General features: G+C 54.9%; 2 protein-coding genes across 14 annotated transcripts in view; one reads left to right on the forward strand and one right to left on the reverse strand.

The window, feature by feature from the left end:
• Positions 1–371: 371 nt before the first annotated feature.
• Positions 372–13,594, reverse strand: SPACA9 (sperm acrosome associated 9). 6 transcript variants are annotated; one of them, XM_042245518.1, is made up of 6 exons: positions 13,527–13,594; positions 10,796–10,988; positions 7,647–7,822; positions 2,126–2,328; positions 1,244–1,391; positions 372–440 (listed from the first exon to the last, which is right to left on the reverse strand). In XM_042245518.1, exons 3-6 carry the CDS (start codon positions 7,791–7,793, stop codon positions 429–431), a joined length of 510 nt encoding a protein of 169 aa, XP_042101452.1. In that variant the 5' UTR covers positions 7,794–7,822; positions 10,796–10,988; positions 13,527–13,594; the 3' UTR covers positions 372–428. The 6 variants fall into 6 exon arrangements, with proteins under 6 accessions (XP_042101452.1, XP_027822036.1, XP_012016197.2 ...); XM_027966235.2 differs by lacking the exon at positions 10,796–10,988; XM_012160807.4 differs by having other exon boundaries at positions 372–1,391.
• Positions 13,595–14,389: 795 nt separating this feature from the next.
• AK8 (adenylate kinase 8) overlaps positions 14,390–22,222 on the forward strand; it is a 133,360-nt gene continuing 125,527 nt past the window's right edge. For 3 of the 8 annotated variants that reach the window (XM_060413754.1, XM_042245509.2, XM_060413756.1), the window contains exons 1-3: positions 14,390–14,515; positions 14,856–16,149; positions 17,572–17,656. In XM_060413754.1, coding sequence (XP_060269737.1) covers positions 15,853–16,149; positions 17,572–17,656 — 382 coding nt within the window. In that variant the 5' untranslated portion in view covers positions 14,390–14,515; positions 14,856–15,852. The other 5 variants (XM_004005577.4, XM_042245512.2, XM_042245510.1 and 2 more) reach the window with 4 other exon arrangements.

The following is a 22,222-nucleotide window of genomic DNA, read 5'->3' on the forward strand; positions in this document are numbered from 1 at the left end:
TGTGTGTAGTGCGGGTTTCCACGGCTCACCTCTGCCCAGCTGCCCTGGAAATCGGTGTGCTCTGCCCATTAGAATGGAGGAAGCAGCTACTTTGGGACGAGACTTTGAGGTGGCACTTTTAAGTGTTGTCTGGAAAATTTAGATGTTCTTGTCTGAGTAGGCCTCTAACTCTGCAAAGAGTTACTGGGCTGGCCTGCTGTGGGCCTCTGGCCTGAGCCTCTAGGGAGCAGGGGCAGGTGTGTCCCCTGCACACGGGCAGCTTTGCCAGCAGTTCCGCTCGTGGGGCTCCTGCCCAGCATCCTCTGGTGTCTCGGAGTGAGTGTCACTTTCTCTAAGGGGTAAGTGCCAGGAAAGCCGACCAGGCAGAGAGGTGCCAGAACACGTTTTTATTCTTGACTGTCGCCCCCGAGGAAGCAAGAATACAGAAGCTAAGTCGCCCCCTGTGAAGGGAAAAACCAACAGTGAGACAGCACCTCTGGCAGGCTCAGCACCAACGCCACAGTCCCAGCGTCTGGGCTGCAGTTAGGTCGTGAGGACCAGGCGACCGTCCTGCAGGAGCCACACTGGCAGTTCTTCTGGCTTCTCCCCGTCTCTCTCGAAAGGAGAGGCTGGGCGGCTTGTTCCCCTTTGGTCCAGAGGCCTGACCCCATCGAGCATCCTCAGGCCAGAGCAGCTGTCCCGCGGCCAGAAGGGAGCCGCGCGGTCTCCTCCGGCTGTGCAGCTGGGCCTGGGTGGGAGGGTCAGCGCCCCAGCCCTTCCAGGGGCCCACCCTCCTCCCCTGAACCCACCAGCGGCAATGTAAATGGGGGTGCTCCTCCTGGGCACAGGGCCTGACACTCGGAGGCGAAGGAAAGTTAGAGGTTAAAGCGCTAGAGGGAAAGAGTTTGTAGGTTGTCGGTGGGGCGGCCCCCAGGGATTAGTAAGTGGCGAGGGTGGTGAGCACCAGTACAGATGGATCAGCTGGTGGAAACCAGGCTTAGTTACAGGGTGCCCCGCAGGATGGGATGGGAGGGAGCATGATGGGGTGGGGCAGGGCTGGGGTCAGGCGGGCTCCCCCAGCTCCGAGTTACAGCTTCCCACCAGGTGGTCTCCAGGGCGGTTTTGAACTTCCTTGGTCTTTCCCCCCAGGTTTGGGGATGTTCTGTATCAGTTGCCCACAATTTTGTTTCCGAAGCTGGGGCTTGGTGCCTGAGGCCTGGGGAACGTGTGCGGTGGCCCGCGTGGCTGCCTGGGGCTCACTCACTTGCTGCAGCGCTTTGCGGGGCAGCTTTTCCGAGTGGGCGACCCACTCTTTCATCAGGTCTAGGATGATGGGGATGAGACTGACCACACCTCCATAGTGGTTCCGGGCCTCGTCACAGCTGAGGTGGTTCACCACGTCGTGGGGGTATCTGCAGGGCGGCGGGAAGGGCTAGGTGAGCCCTGCTCCGGGGACTGGTGTGCTGGGCAGGGTTTTTTCCTGAGGCTGCCCCCGCTGCACAACCCTTGGGGAGGTTTTAGAGCTGTGCACCCGGCCAGGCCAAGCTCTCCATGCCAGGCATGGTGGTGGCTCAGCAGGTTTGGGGCCCCAGAGCCCCCAGGGGTCCCGGTGTGAAGGGTGGGAGCAGAGATCCCTTGGCCTGTGGTTGGCAGAGAGCTGGACAGGGGCTGAGGAAACCTGCTGTCATCGCCCTAGGCGCGCCGCGTACCCTTTGACTCTGCTCACCCTTATACCTAAACAGCTTGCTCCGGAATCTGGTACTGCATGCTGTGGATCGATCCCCCAGGGCTCAGAATGAGGGAACCCAGTAGCTAACGCCCATGGGATCAGGCTCCTGATGTCCCTCTTCTTTGTGGGGCTCCTGGGAACAACTGCTCTGTGAGCCCTGCTTCTGGCCCGGTGCTGCCTCCAGCCAGAGGGTTTGCATTTTGCTAGGTCTCGGCCTCAGAGCCCCTCATTTTCAGTAAATGATTTGTCAGGTCAGAGTCACTCGGGTGAACCAAGGGGCCTAGGATTTTCCAGCTGGGGACCTCTGGACAGTAGCCCCAGGACTCACTTCATCTAGGTCTGGTCCTCTCCCATCCCCACCTCGGCCCCTCCCACATGTACGTGCGGAGACCCCTGAGGGGACCAGGAGGGTCTTACTTGGCTTGCAGGCTGCTCAGGTCATTGCTTTGGCTCACGAGGGTCTTGCATTTCTCGAGGAGGTTGTTGGTGACAGGGGTGCCAGCGTGCAGGGCCTCGAAGTGCTGGCAGAGCTTGCTGAGCTCTGAGCAGATGTCCAGGAACATGAGCAGGATGCGCCGGTCTGTGGAGTTGCTGCAGTGGTGCTCCATGTAGCTCTGCACCTGCACAGGCCCGCCGGGCGTGAGTGCCCAGGGCCCGCGAGCACCTGCCCTGGTCCTCCCGCCCTCCTGGGTCTACAGGCCTATAGACTGCGAATGTTGTGAAGTGTCCTGGGCCCCATGTAGAAGGCTCCGCGGGCTCCGTCTCGCTCAGCCCTCGCTCGAATGCCACCTTCCAGGTCCCCTTTTTCAGTCCTCATTTTACAGATGATTATAAGGCTCAGAGAGGTGAAATACCTGCTCAGGTACCACTGCAGTGGTGAAGCTGAGTCACCCTAGCTCCAGGGCTCTGAGCCCAGACCTCTCACCAGACCCAGGCAGCTGAGCCAGCACCTGAAGTACAGGGGGCTGGTCCCTGACTCTTGATGCTGAGGTCCCACCCACTTTGAGAATTGCTGGGCTGGGCCACTCAGTCCACAGAGCAAACTAGAATCTGTTGCAGTCTTGTTGTCCTACGTTTCCAGGGGCAGAGAAAGGAGGGACAAGTCAGTAAGTAGAGCTGGGAAAACAGTGGCCCGTATGAGGAAAGAAATGTAGCCTCCGCCTCATGCCACAGACAAAGTCAACTCCAGGAGAATGGAGAACTTGATTACTAAAAACGGACTTCCCTGGTGGTCCAGTGGCTAAGACCCTGCTCCCAGTGCAGAAGGCCCGGGTTCCATCCCTGCTCAGGGACCCAGACCCACGTGCTGCAGCTAAGTTCACATGCTGCACCTAAGACCCACGCAAATAAATGGGGCCAAGTAAAAGTCAATATAAAAAATACTGCAACTAAAGCTTCCGTGTGAATGTGTTTTAGTGGAAGGGAAGTTTTTCATCACCAACTCAACGGACATGAGTTTGAGCAGGCTCTGGGAGTTGGTGATGGACAGGGAGGCCTGGCGTGCTGCAGTCCATGGGGTCGCAAAGAGTCGGACACAACTGAGCGACTGAACTGAACTGAAGTTTTTCTTAAGCCACAAAAGAGGCTAAGGACAGTGATGCAGCTGATCTAATTTCAACTCATTTCCCTGGAGACCCTGGGGGCCTTTCCAGCTCAGGACATCCCACATCTGGACACCCAGTCAGTCTGGGTCTGAGATCCACATGGGCACAGGAGGAGGGGACTCCAGTCTGGGCAGGATTAACTGACGCATTCCATGTGGTCCTACCCTCAGTGATCTGCTGGAAGGGGGTGTTTCCCACCTCCTCCAGTTCCCAGAAAATTGTAAGTCTAAACCTAGGTTTTCCTGCCGCTCCCAGCTGCCTTCTTGTCACTAGGGGATGTCTTTCCCCAATGATCTCAAGTGGTCCTTCCCAAGGACAACAGCTTTGTGTAGGGGAAGAGGCTTTTGACACCCACAGTCTCAGCCTATACACCATGCACACCTGCCCCAGTATCCGGGGTAGGGACGAGCCTGCACTGTGGCGTAACTACAACAGAGCGGTGTTACTGGGCTACCTGGGGGACACTGCATGCAGGGTGCAGGGCAGGCGGTCACTTCCGATACCCTGGGCCAGGAAGGGCAGGGGCAGGGTTGAGAGTCAACACAGGTGGGGCCGTTATTCACCAAAAGCATTCTTGAACCTAAAGGCAAGAAGGAGCACACTGGGGTCACAAAGCCCTGATGGCGATTCTGAGCAGAGGCGGGGCATCTCAGGTGCTCCTTCCTGATACTAAACACCTGTCCATGCCTGTGGAAGGCTGAGCCTTTGGGGGACAGGCTGACGAGGATGCAGCCAGTTTACTTTCAAACAGTTCAGAGGGAGGAGGGCGTGCATCAGTTCAGTTCAGTTGCTCAGTCGTGTCCGACTCTTTGCGACCCCATGAATCGCAGCATGCCAGGCCTCCCTGTCCATCACTAACTCCCGGAGTTCACTCAGACTCACGTCCATCGAGTCCGTGATGCCATCCAGCCATCTCATCCTCTGTCGTCCCCTTCTCCTGCCTCCAGTCCCTCCCAGCATCAGTCTTTTCCAATGAGTCAACTCTTCGCATGAAGTGGCCAAAGTACTGGAGTTTCAGCTTTAGCATCATTCCTTCCAAAGAAATCCCGGGGCTGATCTCCTTTAGAATGGACTGGTTGGATCTCCTTGCAGTCCAAGGGACTCTCAAGAGTCTTCTCCAACACCACAGTTCAAAAGCGTCAATTCTTCAGCACTCAGCCTTGTTCACAGTCCAACTCTCACATCCATATGTGACCACTGGAAAAACCATAGCCTTGACTAGATGGACCTTAGTCGGCAAAGTAGTGTCTCTGCTTTTGAATATACTATCTAGGTTGGTCATAACTTTTCTTCCAAGGAGTAAGTGTCTTTTAATTTCATGGCTGCAGTCACCATCTGCAATGATTTTGGAGGCCCCCAAAACAAAGTCAGCCATTGTTTCCCCATCTATTTGCCATAAAGTGATGGGAACAAATGCCATGATCTTCGTTTTCTGAATGTTGAGCTTTAAGCCAACTTTTTCACTCTCCACTTTCATCAAGAGGCTTTTTAGTTCCTCTTCACTTTCTGCCATAAGGGTGATGTCATCTGCATATCTGAGGTTATTGATACTTCTCCCAGAAATCTTGATTCCAGCTTGTGCTTCTTCTAGCCCAGCGTTTCTCATGATGCACTCTGCACAGAAGTTAAATAAGCAGGGTGACAATATACAGCCTTGACGTACTCCTTTTCCTATTTGGAACCAGTCTGTTGTTCCATGTCCCATTCTAACTGTTGCATCCTGACCTGCATACACATTTCTCAAGAGGCAGGTCATGGTCTGGTATTCCCATCTCTTTCAGAATTGTCCACAGTTTATTGTGATCCACACAGTCAAAGGCTTTGGCATAGTCAATAAAGCAGAAATAGATGTTTTCTGGAACTCTCTTGCTTTTCCATGATCCAGCGGATGTTGGCAATTTGATCTCTGGTTCCTCTGCCTTTTCTAAAACCAGCTTGAACATCTGGAAGGTCACGGTTCACGTATTGCTGAAGCCTGGCTTGGAGAATTTTGAGCATTACTTTACCAGCATGTGGGATGAGTGCAATTGTGCGGTAGTTTGAGCATTCTTTGGCATTGCCTTTCTTTGGGATTGGAATGAAAACTGACCTTTTCCAGTCCTGTGGCCACTACTGAGTCTTCCAAATTTGCTGGCATATTGAGTGCAGCACTTTCACAGCATCATCTTTCAGAATTTGAAATAGCTCCACTGGTATTCTATCACCTCCACTAGCTTTGTTCGTAGTGATGCTTTCTAAGGCCCACTTGACTTCACATTCCAGGATGTCTGGCTCTAGATAAGTGATCACACCATCGTGATTATCTGGATCGTGAAGATCTTTTTTGTACAGTTCTTCTGTGTATTCTTGCCACCTCGTCTTAATATCTTCTGCTTCTGTTAGGTCCATACCATTTCTGTCCTTTATCAAGCCCATCTTTGCATGAAATGTTCCCTTGGTATCTCTAATTTTCTTGAGGAGATCTCTAGTCTTTCCCATTCTGTTGTTTTCCTCTATTTCTTTGCATTGATTGCTGAAGAAGGCTTTCTTATCTCTTCTTGCTATTCTTTGGAACTCTGCATTCAGATGCTTATATCTTTCCTTTTCTCCTTTGTTTTTTTGCCTCTCTTCTTTTCACAGCTATTTGTAAGGCCTCCCCAGACAGCCACTTTGCTTTTTTGCATTTCTTTTCCATGGGGATGGTCTTGATCCCTGTCTCCTGCACAATGTCATGAACCTCAGTCCATAGTTCATCAGGCACTCTGTCTATCAGATCTAGGCCCTTCAATCTATTTCTCTCTTCCACTATATAATCATAAGGGATTTGATTTAGGTCATACCTGAATGGTCTAGTGGTTTTCCCTACTTTCTTCAGTTTAAGTGTGAATTTGGCAATAAGGAGAGCTCATGATCTGGGCCACCGTCAGCTCCCGATCTTGTTTTTGCTGACTATATAGAACTTCTCCATCTTTGGCTGCAAAGAATATAATCAGTCTGATTTCATTGTTGACCATCTGGTGATGTCCATATGTAGAGTCTTCTCTTGTGTTGTTGGAAGAGGGTGTTTGCTATGACCAGTGCATTTTCTTGGCAAAACTCTATTAGTCTTTGCCCTGCTTCATTCCACATTCCAAGGCCAAATTTGCCTGTTACTCCAGGTGTTTCTTGACTTCCTACTTTTGCATTCCAGTCCCCTATCATGAAAAGGACATCTTTTTTGGGTGTTAGTTCTAAAAGGTCTTGTAGGTCTTCATAGAACCATTCAACTTCAGCTTCTTCAGCGTTACTGGTTGGGGCATAGACTTGGATTACTGTGATATTGAATGGTTTGCCTTGGAGACGAACAGAGGTCAATGTGTCGTGTTTGAGATTGCATCCAAGTACTGCATTTCGGACTCTCAGTACTTGGATGCAATCTCAAACACGACACAATGATCTCTGTTCGTCTCCAAGGCAAACCATTCATTATATCTACTACTGCAGGGTGTGCATAAACGTGGCTAAATAGTAAACAAACTGGCGTATCTGGGTGAAGGTTATATGGGTGTTTTTCTACAGGTTTTTAAAATTTCGAGTTAAACTGGGAGAAATTTTCACAAAAATTAAAAAGTTTTTTTTTTTTTTTTTGAGGATACTGCCAGGCCAGGGTTGTTCTCTGTGGCCCCGTGTGCTTCTCCTAAGCAGTTCTGAGCCTGGTCCCCACTCCCTAGCAGGTGGCATCTCTTCAGTGGGAGAGAGATCCATCTAGAGCTGTGCTTCTCAGGCACCTGGCTTCCTGGAAGGCTGCTTCAGTCTTGAGACCTCCACGTTTGGCAGGGCAAACTTGGACGGCAGCTCACACAAAGAGGAGACTCCGGTTAAATGAAATCATTTGCAAATGTGACTTGGCAATGTGTGCTTGGCGGGTCACAATTTCTCAATCCCAGGGGGATCCAGTGGCTGGGACCATGTACATCTATCTGTTCACCACATATCCCTGTTTTGAGCCCTAGGGCCTGGGATGAAGGGCGCTGCCAGATGCTGGGGGCGTGGGCTTCCAGATGAGCTCATGAAGTCTGCCAGCAGCCCTGGGAGGTACGTGCTGCTCTTTGTACATTTTTAGTTAAAACCAGCCGGAGGTCACAGAGGTGGCATGTGGCAAAGCCAGGACTTAAACCCTGGCCCGGCGGTGTCTCCAGCCTCCGCTTTCAGCCGCTTTCTCACGTAGTTGTTGAGGGAATGAGTGCCTGGCTTGTTCCACAGTTAGGATCTGAGACCTGACCTGCACCCATACGCTGGCCCTCTCTGGGCCTTGGTTTCCCCAGCTTTTCCAGCAAGGGGTCGAGGCCTGGCCCCGCCTGCCCGCCAGTGCCTACCTGTCCGATGCTGGAGATGGGCCGGATCTTGTCGTGGGCATTCTCCCTGCAGTGCTCCAGGGCCCCGATGAAGGTGAATTGCTGCTGCTGGAAGATCTTGTACTTCTGCTCCACGCTCCGCAGGGACTCTTTCACCTCATTCATCATTCTACGTGCTCACCGGGGCACGGAGGAAGCTGTGCAGAGGAAGAGGAGAGTCCTGAGGTCCCAGGGCGCTGAGCAGCTTCCCACAGCCCTGGGAACGGACACAGTCTTCATCCCCATGTTGCAGAGAGGGAGGCGAGGCCCTGGGAGGCTGTGCACCTGCCCAAGAACCTGGCCAGCTGTCAGGGACACAACCAGGCTTGACTCAAACCCGGCCCAAGCCCCATTACCCTCCAGGGACACGGTCTTTGCTGCAAACAAGACTTCCTTCCCTTAACTGTAGACAAGAGTTTCTCCGGGCCTCAGTTTCTCCAGATTGTGGGTCTCTCTCTCTCTCTCTCACACACACACACACACAACACACACACACACTCTCACTCTCACACTCACACACACTCACACACACACACTCACACTCCGGGACACAGTCCAACCCTTAGTTTCTCCAGATTGTGGGTGTTTATCTCACACACACACACACACTCTGGGACACAGTCCAGGCGTCAGTTTCTCCAGAAGACTGGGTGTCTACCACACACACACACTCACACTCACTCACTCACTCACTCACTCTGGGACACAGTATGGCCTCAGTTTCTCCAGATTGTGGGTATCTATCACACACACATACACATGGCCTCCCATGGGTCACAGCGTGTAAAATCTATTTCATCAGCTGGGACCCAACTGCTTTAAAATATCTGCCACTCTACAGTTGGTAGGAAAGTCTAGGGATTGTTTTCCAGCTAAGCAGGGGGAGGTCGGCACTGGGACCCTCTCGACTTGTCTGAGGAGGTGCAGTTACCGGCTCTGGGCTTGGAGCAGGAGCCCTGAGCTCGGGTTTGCCAGTCCCCAGGGCAGGCCTGGCACTTTGAGCACATGCCCAGTGCCCGGGGTCACAGGTTTATGAAATGTTAGGGCTGGAAGGCACCTCAGAATGTCAACTCCGCTTAACTTCCAGGGGAAGCTGAGGCCCTGGGTCTCACAGCACGCTTGTGCCTGAGACACCCTAGGTCCTGGGTTTCCTGAGGTCTCACCACCAGCATCCTCAAAGGTGCCACAGCCACTGTCCCTGCACCGTGAGGCCCCGGCACACGTGGAGCCCAGGCTCGGCTGCACAGAGACAAGGCCCCAGCGAGACGCTGCACGTGGAAGAGGCCAGAACGTGGGTGGCGGGGCGCCAAGGAAGGGAAGGATGCATTCCAAGCGAGCTACCAGGTCCCAGGTAGGGAGGAGGCTTGCTTTCTGCTGGGCTCCCCTCAGCATCCTGAGCACAGCAGGATGGCAATGAGGAAGTCTGTGGTGAGGAGATGGCATCGGGGATGCAAGGACAGCAGACCATCAGGTGGCCTCCACAACACGGCAGGAGGGGTGAATCCCCGAGCTGGGGAGGGCAGGGGACAGGAGGCCGGGGAGCTGCTGCTGTCCTGGGCTGGGAGCTAAACGCAGCCCTGTTGCCACTGTAAAGGGGCTGCGCCAGGAAGGGGCCCGACCGTTGTGCCCCGCCAGCCAGGGTAGTGGCCCTGCAGACATCATGGGACCCTCTTGGCAGCACCGTCCTGGGCCAGCCCTGGGAGCCAGAGCCCGTGTTTGCCAGCAGGACAGCGCAGCGCCACTGGGGCCAGGCCTGACCCAGGGCCATGCTGGGTGGGGCCTCCTTCCACTCAACTTTCTCCCAGTTCTGGTTCTGCTGAAGCTAACCCTAACCCAGGCCAGGCAGGGAGTGGGGTTGGGGGTTGCCGCGGGGGCCATGGTTGGACACCTGTCATAGCCAGCCAAGGCCCACCCCCCCAACCAGCCCTACCTGCAGGCGGGAATGACGGTCAAGCTGGCTGCAGTGGTTTTCTGTTGCCTCCCCATGGAGGCAGGCCTACCAGGACCTGGCCTAGGGCGAGGAGGGGGAGGCACTTACCTGGGTGCAAAAGGTAAGGGGGTGCCAGGCACTCAGCAATCAAGATAGGTAAAAGCAAGCATGACGTGTGCCCCCCCCCCCCCACACACACACACACAAAGCCGCAGGGGCTGCTGACGGCTCGGCCTCCTCGGGGAGGAAGTTCTGAAAAGAAGGCAGGCTTTGGAGAGGAGGGTGGGCAGGCAGGCAAGCAGAGGTGGTGGGGTCCTGGGCAGAGGGTGAAGGCTGTGGGCAGGGCGAGGCTGAGGCCCCACGTGAGGGCAGAGCTGTGAGGTCATCCACGGAAGCTTCTAGCACAGGAGGTGCAGAGCACCTAAGGCGGTCAGTCATTCATGTTGAAGCGCCTGCCAGGGGTCAGACACCTGCAGGGTGCTGGACTGGGCACACAGCGTTCAGCCAAACAGACAAGACTCCTAACCTGGAGGGACGTCAGGAGTGGGAGGCAGACAGTGAGTGAATGGATTAAGGAGCAAAGAAAGTGAGGGGGACGGGTGGGGGTGGCCAGAAGGGCTACGTGGCCTGCAGGAGAGGCACATGCAGGAGGCAGGCAGGTGCAGGGGAGGCCGAACTAGAGCCGAGCTTCAGCCTTCACCGAGATCCCATGTGGCTCGCCCCAGTCCTCCTAGTAACAGCTGGCTACGCAGTGAGGCTCTAGGTAAACCCTGGACAAGCCTCATCTCAGATGCTCGCCACAGCCCCTTGAATGAGGTACCACAGTTATTCCCACAGGACAGACAACAAAGCTGAGGTCTGGCAGCTGGTGAGCAAACCCAGATGTCTCACTCACTTCTGCCCGATTTCACTGAGCCTGAGATCTTTACTTGGTTACCTCCCCTCTTGCCCCCACCTCAGTGAGGGTCCACTGAGAGAAACACACCGGATACCAGATTGACTGAGGCTGGAGGTGGGTGGGTGGGTGGGTGGGTGAGGTGTGGATATCAAGGGCCTACACTACCCAGACCCAATGCCTTGCTTCCACTTGTATGAGACTGTTCCGTTTCCCCATCACAAAGCAACGAGGACTAGAATTCAGTGTACCCCGCTCTCTGCTGCCCTCCTGGGCTTGCCAAGTTCTTCAGGGATAAAGCCCTACCTCGGCTGGTGGCCCCAAGAGCCCCTGAGAGCAAAACCGACTTGGTTCTTGATCCTATTGACTTGTGACATGCGCACCAGGAATGCCGTGCGGGGAGCTGTAACAAGCTACCCAAAGTGACTGTCCCTTGAACAAGAGTCACCGCAGTCAAATTAGTCTAGATGAAAGGCAGGGGATGCAGGCGCTTCTCGATCTGGGGGAGGAGGAAGGAAAAAGTGATTACCCACTAGATTTTCAGCTTTAATTGATTTGTATTTTCCCAGGCTGTTAAAGAAGATTAAATCATGGTATGAAAAGTGCCTAGGGCTTAAAATAAATGAGGAGAAAGGCAAGTCACTTCAGAAATGTCCAGGAAGCAAGCTAAACCTCCCCAGTGCAAATTGCAGGCCTGGTGGTTGTGTTCTTTGTTCAGAGGGAGGCTGCTTCCTTCTCTTCCCCAGCTGTCTCTGCAGTTGGATTTGACAAGTCTACCAAGGTGTGCATGCTTTGAGGAGGCAGTTCTGAGGGGAGAGCCCTTTTCCCTTGGAGGCCGTGTCTCTGGGCTGGTGGCTGCTGGGAAGGTTTTGGCTAGGAGTCAGGAAACTGAGTTCCAGGCTGGCTGTTGTTGTTGGTTTGCTCAGTTATGTCTGACTCTGTGACCCCACGGACTGCAGCATACCAGGCTTCCATGTCCTTCACTATCTCCTGGAGTTTGCTCAAACTCACGTCCACTGAATTGATGACACCATCCAACCATCAATCCTCTGTCACCCCTTCTCTGCCTTCAATCTTCCCCAGCATTAGGGTCTTTTCCAGTGAGTTGGCTCTTCGCATCAGGTGGCCAAAATATTGGAGCTTCAGCATCAGTCCTTCCAGTGAATATGCATTAGAAGGCTGGCTCTACCTTGGATTTATGAGTGACCTTGGCCTAGAATTTTCCCCTTTCTGGGCCTCAGTTCAGTCGCTCAGTCATGTCCGACTCTTTGGAACCTCATGGACTGCAGCATACCAGGCCTCCCTCTTCATCACCAACTCCCAGAGTTTACCCAAACTCATGTCCATCGAGTTGGCAATGCCATCCAACCATCTTATCCTCTGTCATCCCCTTCTCCTCCTGCCCTCAATCTTTCCCAGCATCAGGGTCTTTTCAAATGAGTCAGCTCTTTGCATCAGGTGGCCAAAGTATTGGAGTTTCAACTTCAACATCAGTCCTTCCAGTGGACACCTAGGACTGATCTCCTTTAGAATTGACTGGTTGGATCTTGCAGTCCAAGGGACTTTCAAGAGTCTTTTCCAACACCACAGTTCAAAAGCATCCATTCTTCGGTGCTCAGCTTTCTTTATAGTCCAACTCACATCCATACATGACTACTGGAAAAACCATAGCCTTGACTAGATAGACCTTTGTTGGCAAAGGAACGTCTCTGTTTTTTAATATGCTGTCTAAGTTAATCATAACTTTCCTTCTAAGGAGTAAGCATCTTTTAATATCATGGCTGCAGTCGCCATCTGCAGTGATTTTGGAGCCCAGAAAAAATGAAGTCAGCCACTGTTTCCCCATTTATTTGTCATGAAGTGATGGGACCGGATGCCATGATCTTAGTTTTCTGAATGTTGAGCTAAAGCTCAACTTCTTCTCTCTCCTCTTTCACTTTCATCAAGAGGCTCTTGATGCCATGATCTTAGTTTTCTGAATGTTGAGCTAAAGCCAACTTCTCTCTCCTCTTTCACTTTCATCAAAAGGCTCTTTAGGTCTTCACTTTCTGTCATAAGGGTGGTGTCATCTGCATATCCGAGATTATTGATATTTCTCCCTGCAATCTTGATTCCAGCTTATGCTTCATCCAGCCCAGTGCCTCTCATGATGTACTCGGCATAGAAGTTACATAAACAGGGTGACAATATACAGCCTTGATGTACTCCTTTTCCTATTTGGAACCAGTCTGTTGTTCCATGTCCAGTTCTAACTGTTGCTTCCTGACCTGCATGCAGATTTCTCAAGAGCCTCAGTTTATTCATTTGTAAAATGAGGGAGTTTGAATTAGAAGCTCCTCAAGGGCTCTTATGATTTCATTCTAATGCTCTGTGATTGACAACTGATGAGGAAAGAGACCCAGAGAGGGGAAATGGCTCAGCCAACAGCTTTGCACCATTCTGAGCCTCCAATTTCTCATCTGTAAAATGGAACAAAGGTACCTATTTCTCAGGGTTGGTGCAAAGATTCAGTGAGATAATATCTCTAACAGTAGCAGCTATGCATTGCGCATTCACTACACATCAGTTACTAATACTTCTGATACATTAGCTCATGGAATCTTCCATAATCCCCACTCCATAGGGGAGGGAAGTGAGGCCCAGGGCAGGCTGGCACTGTTAGTTGAGAGTGGAGTCAGGATTTGAAATCTGCGCAGTCTGCATTGACTATGCTATACTCCCTCTCCATAATGTTCACAGACCCCATAGTTTTGTCGAGAGTAAAGCTCAAAAACGGGCAGCTCCTCCAGAGAAGAGCAACTGGACAAGAGCTAGAGCTTCCATTTCAGTGCGGTGGCCGCTACCAGGCGTTCCATCCCCCGCCCCCCACCCCCCACCCGGGATGAACACGATTCGCAGACCTCCTTCCCCCCGTCGCGTCTCACACCATCGGTCTCGGGTCAGCGGCAGCAGCCCCCTTCCATTCTCCAGCACCACCCCCCTCGCCCCCCAGTTTCCAAATCAGGGCTTGGGTGGCCCTCCCCAGGCCTGCTTTAACCTTGGTTGTCCTAGAGCGGCCTTCACTCAATGGAGCGCCCTGAAGCCGGAGAGTCTCCGCGGGTGTCTGGGGCCCGGGAGGGGCGGGGAGGCCCTTCCCGGGGCTTGTGAGGAGGGGTGGGTGGGGTGGGGAGAGCAGGGGTGAGAAGGGGCGGGGCCGCGGGCCTGATTGTTACGGCCGCTGCCACAGCAATCGGGTCACGTGGCAGTCCCGCCCACGCCGCCGGAGCTGCCCGCTGGGCCGGGGGTCGAGGCACACACCAGTCCGTCCTTTTTCAAACACCCTGCCCCACATGGCCCGGAGTTGGTGATGGACAGGGAAGCCCTGTCGTGCTGCAGCCCATGGGGGTCGCAAAGAGTCGGACACGACCGAGCGCCTGAACTGAACGGCCCCACATCTACCCCCGCGTCTTTCTTTTAAAGACAGGGAAACTGAGGCCCAGTGAGCGGAGCTGGGGTGGCTCAAGAAGCACCGAACGCCTGGGCCGGGGCGCCTTGGCGGAAACAGAAGTAGGATCCGCCTCCCGCCTCTCCCGGGCCGATGTGTCCTCGGGGTACTGTAGGGTGTCTCAGCACAGGAGGGGGCCCTCTGAGCCAGGAGGAGACCTGGGGTTCCCCGCTGAGGCGCGCAGATTCGGGGGGCGAGGCCAGAGCTGGAAAGCACTTGCTTCATGCGGCTGAGGAGACCCGGCGCCAGCCTTGCCCCAGGGGCGGAGGCGGGGGCGGGAGCGAAGCGTGCTGGTGACGCAGCGGCGTGGCGCCCCTGGCAACGGCGGTCCCCAGGGAGCGTCACGTGCTGATGACGCAGAGGCCCTAGCGACGGCTGTCCCCAGGGAGTGGCGCCTGCTGATGACGCGGGGCCCTAGCGACAGCGGTCCCCAGGGAGCGGCCGCGCTGCGAAGCAGCATGGACGCGACCACCGCCCCTCACCGCATTCCCCCGCAAATGCCCCAGTATGGGGAGGCGAACCACGTCTTCGAGTTGATGCAGGTGATCCAGGCAGCCCTGACCCATCGCGACACCAGGCGGTGGCCGGGGACCATCTTGGCGGCGATCCGGCTGCGCGCTGGCGACCCTATATCTGGGAGGGGTCACGTCTGTTAGCCACGAGGCCGCCCGACTTGGGGTGTCCGACACGACTGTGTCATCGTACCCCCAAGGAAGCTCTCGACCGAAAGATGCTCCTTGACCCTACTCGGCTGGCCCTGGAGGGAGGAAAAGGGGGCAGGCCATCCCGGCCGTGACTGGACCCTTGCTCCGACCCAGTCAGGTCGATGACCTGGAAGAGGTTCCTTCCTTTTTCTCACTTCCCCTGTTTGTGAAACGCCAGGTTGCAAGAGGTGGTTTCCAAGGGACTCATCGGGTGCTGACCATTCCCAGGCTGGCTGCGGTGTTGTGTCTGAGCTGGGGAGTGTCTGAGTTGAAGGTGGCCTCTCCATCCTCTGAGAAAGACCGCCTCCTGGGACAGCGGCCGTGTGGTGTGGACAGCAGCTTTTCCCACCCGGCCCTTTCTCCTCAGAGCCAAGAGTTCAGGGAAGCTTCTAAGCCCTCACCCTGAGTTCCCGACCTGACTGACCCACTGCCTGTGTGAACTGAGGCAAAGCCACGCCCTAGCCTGTTCTCTAGGTTTCTCTTCTGCATCTTAGGGTGGTGGTTTAGTCGCTAAGTTGTATCCGATTCTTGCGACCCCATGGACTGTAGCCCGCCAGGGTCCTCTCTCCATGGGATTTTCCAGGCAAGAATACTGAAGTGGATTGCCATTTCCTTCTCCAGGGGATCTTCCCCAGCCAGGCATCCTGGGGAAGTGAAAGCTTTCAGGAACTGGACTGGAGGATCTCTCAGCCACTCAGAGGTTCTGAGGGCCAGAGGGAAGCTGGAGTATTTGTCTGCTCCTCCGGGTAGACCTCTCCCCATCCCCAGAGGCACCTCCTCAGTGATGCCTGTGGCTATTTGAGCGTCTGACAGCTCAGAGCAGAGCTCAGAGTAAGAAAGCCGCGTCTCTATCTTTCCTGCGGACAGGAAAGATACTTTCCTTTGGAAAGTGTTCACTGATAGAGGGCGCACGAGAGATTTCTAAAACCGAGTGACCGATCTGAGTAGAGGAGATGGCTAGCTGAGTCCTAAGCCCTCAGTGGTGTGGCCTGCAGGACACGGACAAGTCCTGGGGGCACCCTAGTCTGCTCTTAGGGAATCTGGTGTCTCTCATAGCAGTTGTTGGAAGGGGTAGCCTGAGGAAGCTTTTAGTCCATTATTTCCAGTCCTTAGTCATTTCTGTGCTCCCTACATGGTTTTTCATCATTTTCATTTTTTAGCATTTTTATTTTAAAATGATTTTGGACCCACCGGAAGTTACGCAAGTAGCGCAGAATTCTAGTGTATCCTTCCGCCAGCTTCCCCAGGTAATAACATCTAACGTAAGGGTAGTTCATTGTCAAAACCAGGAAACTGACATGGGCACAATACTATTAACTAGACTACAGACCTTATTTGAATTTCATCCATTTTTACGAGCACTCTTTTTTTTTTTTTTTTGTATGAGTCTACGAAATTTGGGGCTTCTCAGGTGGAAATGGCAACCCACTCCAGTATTCTTGCCTGGAAAATCCCATGGACGCAGCAGCCTGGTAGGTCACAGTCCATGGGGTCTCAAAGAGTCAGACACGACTGAGCAACTTCACTCACTCACTCACTCAGGTGGCTTAGTGGTAGAGAAGCCACCTGCCAGTGCAGGAGCCACAGGAGATGCAGGTTCAACCCATGGGCGGGGAAGGTCCTCTGGAGAAGGAAATAGCAACCCTCTCCAGTATCCTTGCCTGGAAAAATTCCATGGACAGAGGAGCCTGGCGGGCTACAGTCCATGGGGTTGCAAAGACTCGGCTGTGGCTGAGTCAGTGAGCATGAGCACACGCACACGCCACACACTGAAATTTTACCACAGGTATAGATCACGTAACCAACAACATTTCCATCTTAACGTCATCATTTCTTTAAACCAGCCCACTCAAAAAAAATTAACTTATTTTACCTCATCCTAAGATTTGATGTACTGGTTTTCCTAATACACATTAGATATGCAGCTGTGTAAAAGTGGATTTTAGAATATTCATCTGTGAGCTATCTAGAATCATCTCACACAGTCTCACCAGCACCACAGCACCATGGATTGTGTCCAGCTGTGTCTTAATAGGTGTGGAAGCTGAGGCCCGGAGAGGGGAAGGGACTGGAGAGATGCGGATCGGGGCTGGGCCTTCTCGCCGTTCAGTGCTGTTTCTGCTACGCCGTTCTCCGTCTGCCCGAAAAGGGCTGCAGCCCCTGCCTGCCTGTCCCTAAGGCAGAAGGCTGCTCGTTTGTGCACTGGCACTGCTCTCAGCTACCTGATTCATTTCTGTGCCTTTTGTTCTAGAACCATGGAAGCTGCTTTACTTTAGAATTAAATGGCCAGACAGTCTCTTTAGATACCTGGCTAGTACATACCCTGTCCCACACTGGACAGATGCAGGTAGCGGCAGTGGCCACGTCACCCAGCACACGCTCTGTGTGGGGCCCCTTCTGTGGTTGTGCTGGGCACTGAGATGTGGGTGAGGCAATAAAGGGGATGCGTGCTGGCTAGAGGAGCGTGCCGCAGGATTGACCTAGTGAGCGTCATGGGGAAAAGTGTGTGATGCTGAGGGAGCAGCATCTGCAAGGGCTCTGAGGGGTGGATGGGTGCCCTGCAGGAGAAGGGTGGAGAGAAGGCTGGTCTGGGGGGGGCCACAAAGGAGCTGAGGGGCAAGGGCCCCAGGACTACTTGCTCTGAGTCAAGGGCGCTTCCCTCCAGCTCCACCTCCTTCCAGGTGCCCCCACCCCCAGCAAAACCCATGTGGCCCGTCCCTCACACCTCTGCTCCCAGGGACCGAGGCAGCCACCCACTAGGGTGGGAGGCAGGGAAGAGATCATGCCCCATAACTGGTATCCATAGCGATGCCAGGTTGCTTGGCCACCGGAGCCAGGGGCCTTGGGTGCCCATGCAGGCGTCAACCCCCTGAGTGTCTGCCCTGTGCCCACAGAACATGCTGGAGCAGCTCCTGATCCACCAGCCCGAGGACCCCATCCCGTTCATGATTGATCACTTGCAACGAGACAACGATTATGGTGAGCACCAGAGTGGGCCTCCCCCTTCCCCCGTTCCCAGCTGTCCCTTCCCTCTGCCTCCTGGGAACCACTCTGCCCTTCCTGTGCCTACAAGGGAGGTCAGAGCAGGGATGGGGACAGGTTTTGACCACTTGGGAGGTGGTTAATTGAAAAAAATGCCGTCATTTCTTCTGGAGCACAACTCATACAAATGCTCTTGCCAAGTGATTAAAATGGAAACCTCCGAATGGCCCACGGAATCAATTATTAATGCTTTGGCACGCCCCAGCTGATGTCGCCTGTTGGGTTTAAGCTCTGTGATCACTCCACTTGTCAGGTGTAAGTGTGGCTTCTGGTCTACCCAGACAGGCCGCGCTCGGCTCTTCCTGATGGTCTTGTTACGGGCTCCTGTTAATGAGTTCCAGAGCTCCCCCAAACCTTGCCCGAGTGAATGCAGGCCAGCCAGACCCAAGGCAGGCACTCGGGACAGGGAGGAGGGAGAGGAGGCGCTCTGTCCTGCGGTCAATTTGCCGAGTGGAGGCGCATGAGCGGAGGAGTGTGGCTGTCCCTCGTGAGCTGTCAGGGAGGCCAGTGTCCCGGAGCTTTGATGTTTCTTTCACTGGAGCATTAGCTGCTTTGAAGGCGCTCCCGGTGCAGCAGTGAAACGAGTGGTGCAGCTGAGAGGGACAGAGGCCTGAGATGCCCGTGGCGGGGGCAGAGGCCTCACGTGAGAAAGGAAGTGAAGTCGTTTTTTAAAAAAATGGTGAGAGAGAGGAGACTCGGAACCCACGGGTTCCCAGGCACGCCTGGCCTCTTCTGGGGGCCCGCCCTCAGGTCCTGGGCAGGCCCAGCCTGTGGGAATGAGGCGCTGTTTCAGAGGCCCGAGCCTGGCAGCGTGATGTGGCCTGGAGCACCCCACACTCCTTTCCCGAGCCTCCAGGGAGGCAGAATCGCACGTCTACACTGGGTGTGAGCTGCCGAGGTGCCCCAGGTGGAGACCGAGCCGGGGTGGCGGGGCTGGGGGTTGATCCGCTCTGCCCTGCGGGGACTCTTCTAAGGGGCCTCGGTTATCTGGTCGTCTGGTTGGTGTGGGAGGGAGGGCAGCTCCGCTGCTCTGTGGGGGTGAGAAGCCCCCTTGCTTCCTGGTGGTCCTGCTGCAGACCCCCACTCGCTGCCCCCGCCTCGCCAAGTGGTCTCTGTTGTCTGGAGGAGGGTGTTCCTGCAGCCTTACCCCCCACCACGCCCCCATGTCGTTTGGAGCTGGAGTTGCTAAGCTCTGATACCAAGGGATGCAGGGGGCACTTCTGCCCGTGTTCCCCTCTCATGCCGCCCCCCACCCAATCAATAAAGCAAAGCACAGTCAAAAGAAAGTAAAAGGCCAAATAAAGCCTCAGTTTCCTCTGTAAAACGGGCATGTCTGGTCGCTGAGATGGAGGTGGCCAAGCCCCAGCCTGGTCCCTAGTGGTGTCAGTGGAAGGGACGCCGAGGCCTGGAGGTTCCCACTGGACTTCAGGTGATGCTGGGCAAGTATCCGCTTTCGCGAAGCCCGGTGAGAGTTTTCCGGACTAAAACCGTACTTGAGAAAAGAATGCTTTGCACTCTGCGTTGGAGGGTGTATGTAATGGTCTGGTTGCGGCGGTACTTCCTACTTCCGGCTTGAAGAGTTCTGTTCAGGGACGTGTGTACCGCGCTGTGTGTGCCCCTGCCGCCAAGCTCACAGCTTCACCAGTCTCCCCGCCAGAACTTCAAGAGCCTGACATCCAAGGTACCACTCGTCTTTACGCTTTCGTCTTGCTCCTGTCTGTGCAGTTACGACTTTCAGCGTCGAACTGACTGCTTCACCAGAATGAAATCCAGACATCACCTTCCTGTTTTAGCCACGATGCAGTTGTCGTCAGGGGGGCGCTCATCTCGGGCGCCGGCCGTCCCGTGCCCTGGGCCACCCCTCCCCACCTCCTCAGCATCCCTTCCATTTATCCGCAGGCTGCCCTCGGCAGAGCCCTTCCTCCTTTCTCCATGTGACACCGCTCTGTCCCTCTCCAGTGGGGTGGAGAATTCAGACCCTCTTCATTCAGCTAGAGCTGGGGTGGGGGCTTCTGACTGTCCTCCCCCATGCCTGGAGCCTTAGGCTTTGGGCCCAGACACTGTCTCAGGGAGTCGAGTCATTGGATCCCAGGAACCGCAGGTTGGAGGAGTCAACTTGTTCCCACAGCCCTCCAACCCCACTCCCCCGCCTTGGGCCGGCAGCTCAGAGGGACGCGGGCACATCTTTTCCCTTTGGCTCAAGTCCCACTGCTTAAGTGAAGAGAGGGCATCTCTGGTGTCCCTCCCACGCCCAGGCCTCCACCTCCAGGTGAAGCAAAGATGCGGGAGAAGGAGGGGAGGACGAGGAAGATGGGAGAGGACCACGCTTCTGGGATTTCTCTAGGAGAAGGAAAGCCGGAAAGAGTTGCACCCACCCTCATGGTTCTAAAAGAGGACGGGGGCCTGGAGAGGCCCCCTGGTGTCCAGTGAGCATCCCTGTGGCCCTGAGTTAGTGAGTCAGTCGGTCTTGCCTTCTCCCAGCCTTACAGTGGTCCATGTCACCTGCAGCCAGGCACTCAGCCCCCTGCCTCCTTGGCCTGCGTGTTGGGTGGGTGGGGGTTGCCTGTGATGCGTGGCGACATGGCCAGTGGCCAGTGTAGAGGGACAGAAGCCTCTGGGCTCCTGGCGCTGAGTGTGCACGTGAGGGGCTGGGGGAGCCGTTGACACAGGGCTGGCAGCCCCTTCGCTGCGAGAAAAGCAGATTTAGTACAAAGTGAGCATTTACAGTAGCCCTGGGCAATATTAAAGCAGGCAATGGTGTATATAATGGTGTGTTTCGTTTTTTATCAAACGTTTGTCCAAGAAAGCTGTGTATTAGAGCTCCAATACCTAAGGGTTTTCTTGTGAATTTTAAATCATGCTCCTAGTTAAACCTCAAAAGGCTCTGTGGATGGAAAGGTTTTTTGATTTCCTTTGAAGTGGGTTGAAGAAGTTGATTACTCTTGGCAGTCAAGCAGCCTTTTATGACACTGTTTATAAATAATTACTCATGAGCAGGGCTGGAGTTTCAAGGTGTTAGATTTTAAGAAACTGAAATTAATCACATAAATGTGTGCGAGAAATTAGGTGGAGAGAAAGGCAGTGTGAATGTTCCCCTTTTAAAGTATTTTCAGAGATGTGTACAATTTGGGTGCCACTTACAGGAGCCCGGAAGGCGGGCTGGGGTTGAGGGGGGCTTTCCCCAGCAGCTGTGGAGCCTCGTAACTTTGTCAAAACAAGCGTATGACTTGGGAGTCCGCTTGTTCCTGAAACGCTGTTGTCAAGGTGCAGTCCCCCTTTCTCGGTCCCTCAGACCCTGAGCCTTGTTGGGTCCTGCCCCGGTTCTCGGGTGCTATGGCGGAGGCTGGGGGTTAGAGCCCTGGAGGGGCAGCAGGGTGGCGGGCACAAAGACCAGACCCACAGCCCACCGCTGCCTTCCTCTGGCTTTGGCAAGTGGGCGTCCTCCCCGTGGTCTGAGCAAGCTCTTTGCTGGAACACGCCAGGCCCACCACCCTTGACCCCCCATCCTTGCTGCCCTAATGCTGTGCCTCCCCTCAACCTCCCCTGGTACCCCAGTTCCAATCTGCCCTGATCAGGTGTTCCCAAAGCCACCTCATTTCCAGACTCACCCACCTTCCACTGCTTCTCTCCTCTGGTTGGGGCACCCGGGAAGGCCTTGGCCGGGTTCCAAGGCCAGAGAGAGGCTGGGCCATACAGCTCCGTCCTGGCTCCCAGCCCCGCAGCTGAACATCCCTTGCCTGCCCTGGGCCTGCGTCCTGAGCTTCACCGCCCCATGGCTGGGAGGTGCTCTCCCTGGCAGCCTGTAGAGCCCACAGTGGCTGTGGCCAGGTGGTGGCAGGGCAGCCCCTGTGGGCCCTGTGTGTGAATGGCATTCTGGGCTCAGGCTACTGGGCCAGGTGTCCAGGGCAGCAGGGCTGTCCCCCTCACACCCCTCGGTGACTGCCCTTGGGGCCTGGCTCCTGTGGGTGGCCCTGGGCCTGGCTCCTGCCTGGGCAGGATTCTCTGAGCCATGCTGGGCTGTGAATAAACCTGCCTCTACGCGACTCAGCCCCGTCCACGTCCCGCAGCTTGCACCCAAGAGTGGCGACTGGCAGAAGGTGCCTTTGCAAAGAGGTAGGAATGGTGGTGACAAAGGCGACCAGACACTCAGCAGCCACAGGGGGACGGCCAAGGACAGGCCATCGGAGGCCCTGCGGTGTGCTTGGTTACTCGCGGTTCTAGCTGCTGGGGTGGAAGGTGAGACGTGGTCCCTGCAGCTGAGACACCCTCTCCACTGCTCAGCAGGTGGATGGGACTTAGCACGGCAGCAGCACCCTTCAGTCAGGAGAATCCCGGGGGAGGAACCCAGTGGGGCTGGGGGTTGAACGGAGGGAGGTGAGGAGGACACCCCTGTCGGGGAGGTGACAGGTGACAGGTAGGAAGATGGGAAGAGCGTCATCAGAACGAGAAGTCCAAGATGAAGGGAGAGGCTTGCCCAGGGCTTCTGAGTGACCTGGATCCCCA

Source organism: Ovis aries, chromosome 3 (genome assembly GCF_016772045.2).
Source record: "Ovis aries strain OAR_USU_Benz2616 breed Rambouillet chromosome 3, ARS-UI_Ramb_v3.0, whole genome shotgun sequence".
Taxonomy (NCBI): Eukaryota; Metazoa; Chordata; class Mammalia; order Artiodactyla; family Bovidae; genus Ovis; species Ovis aries.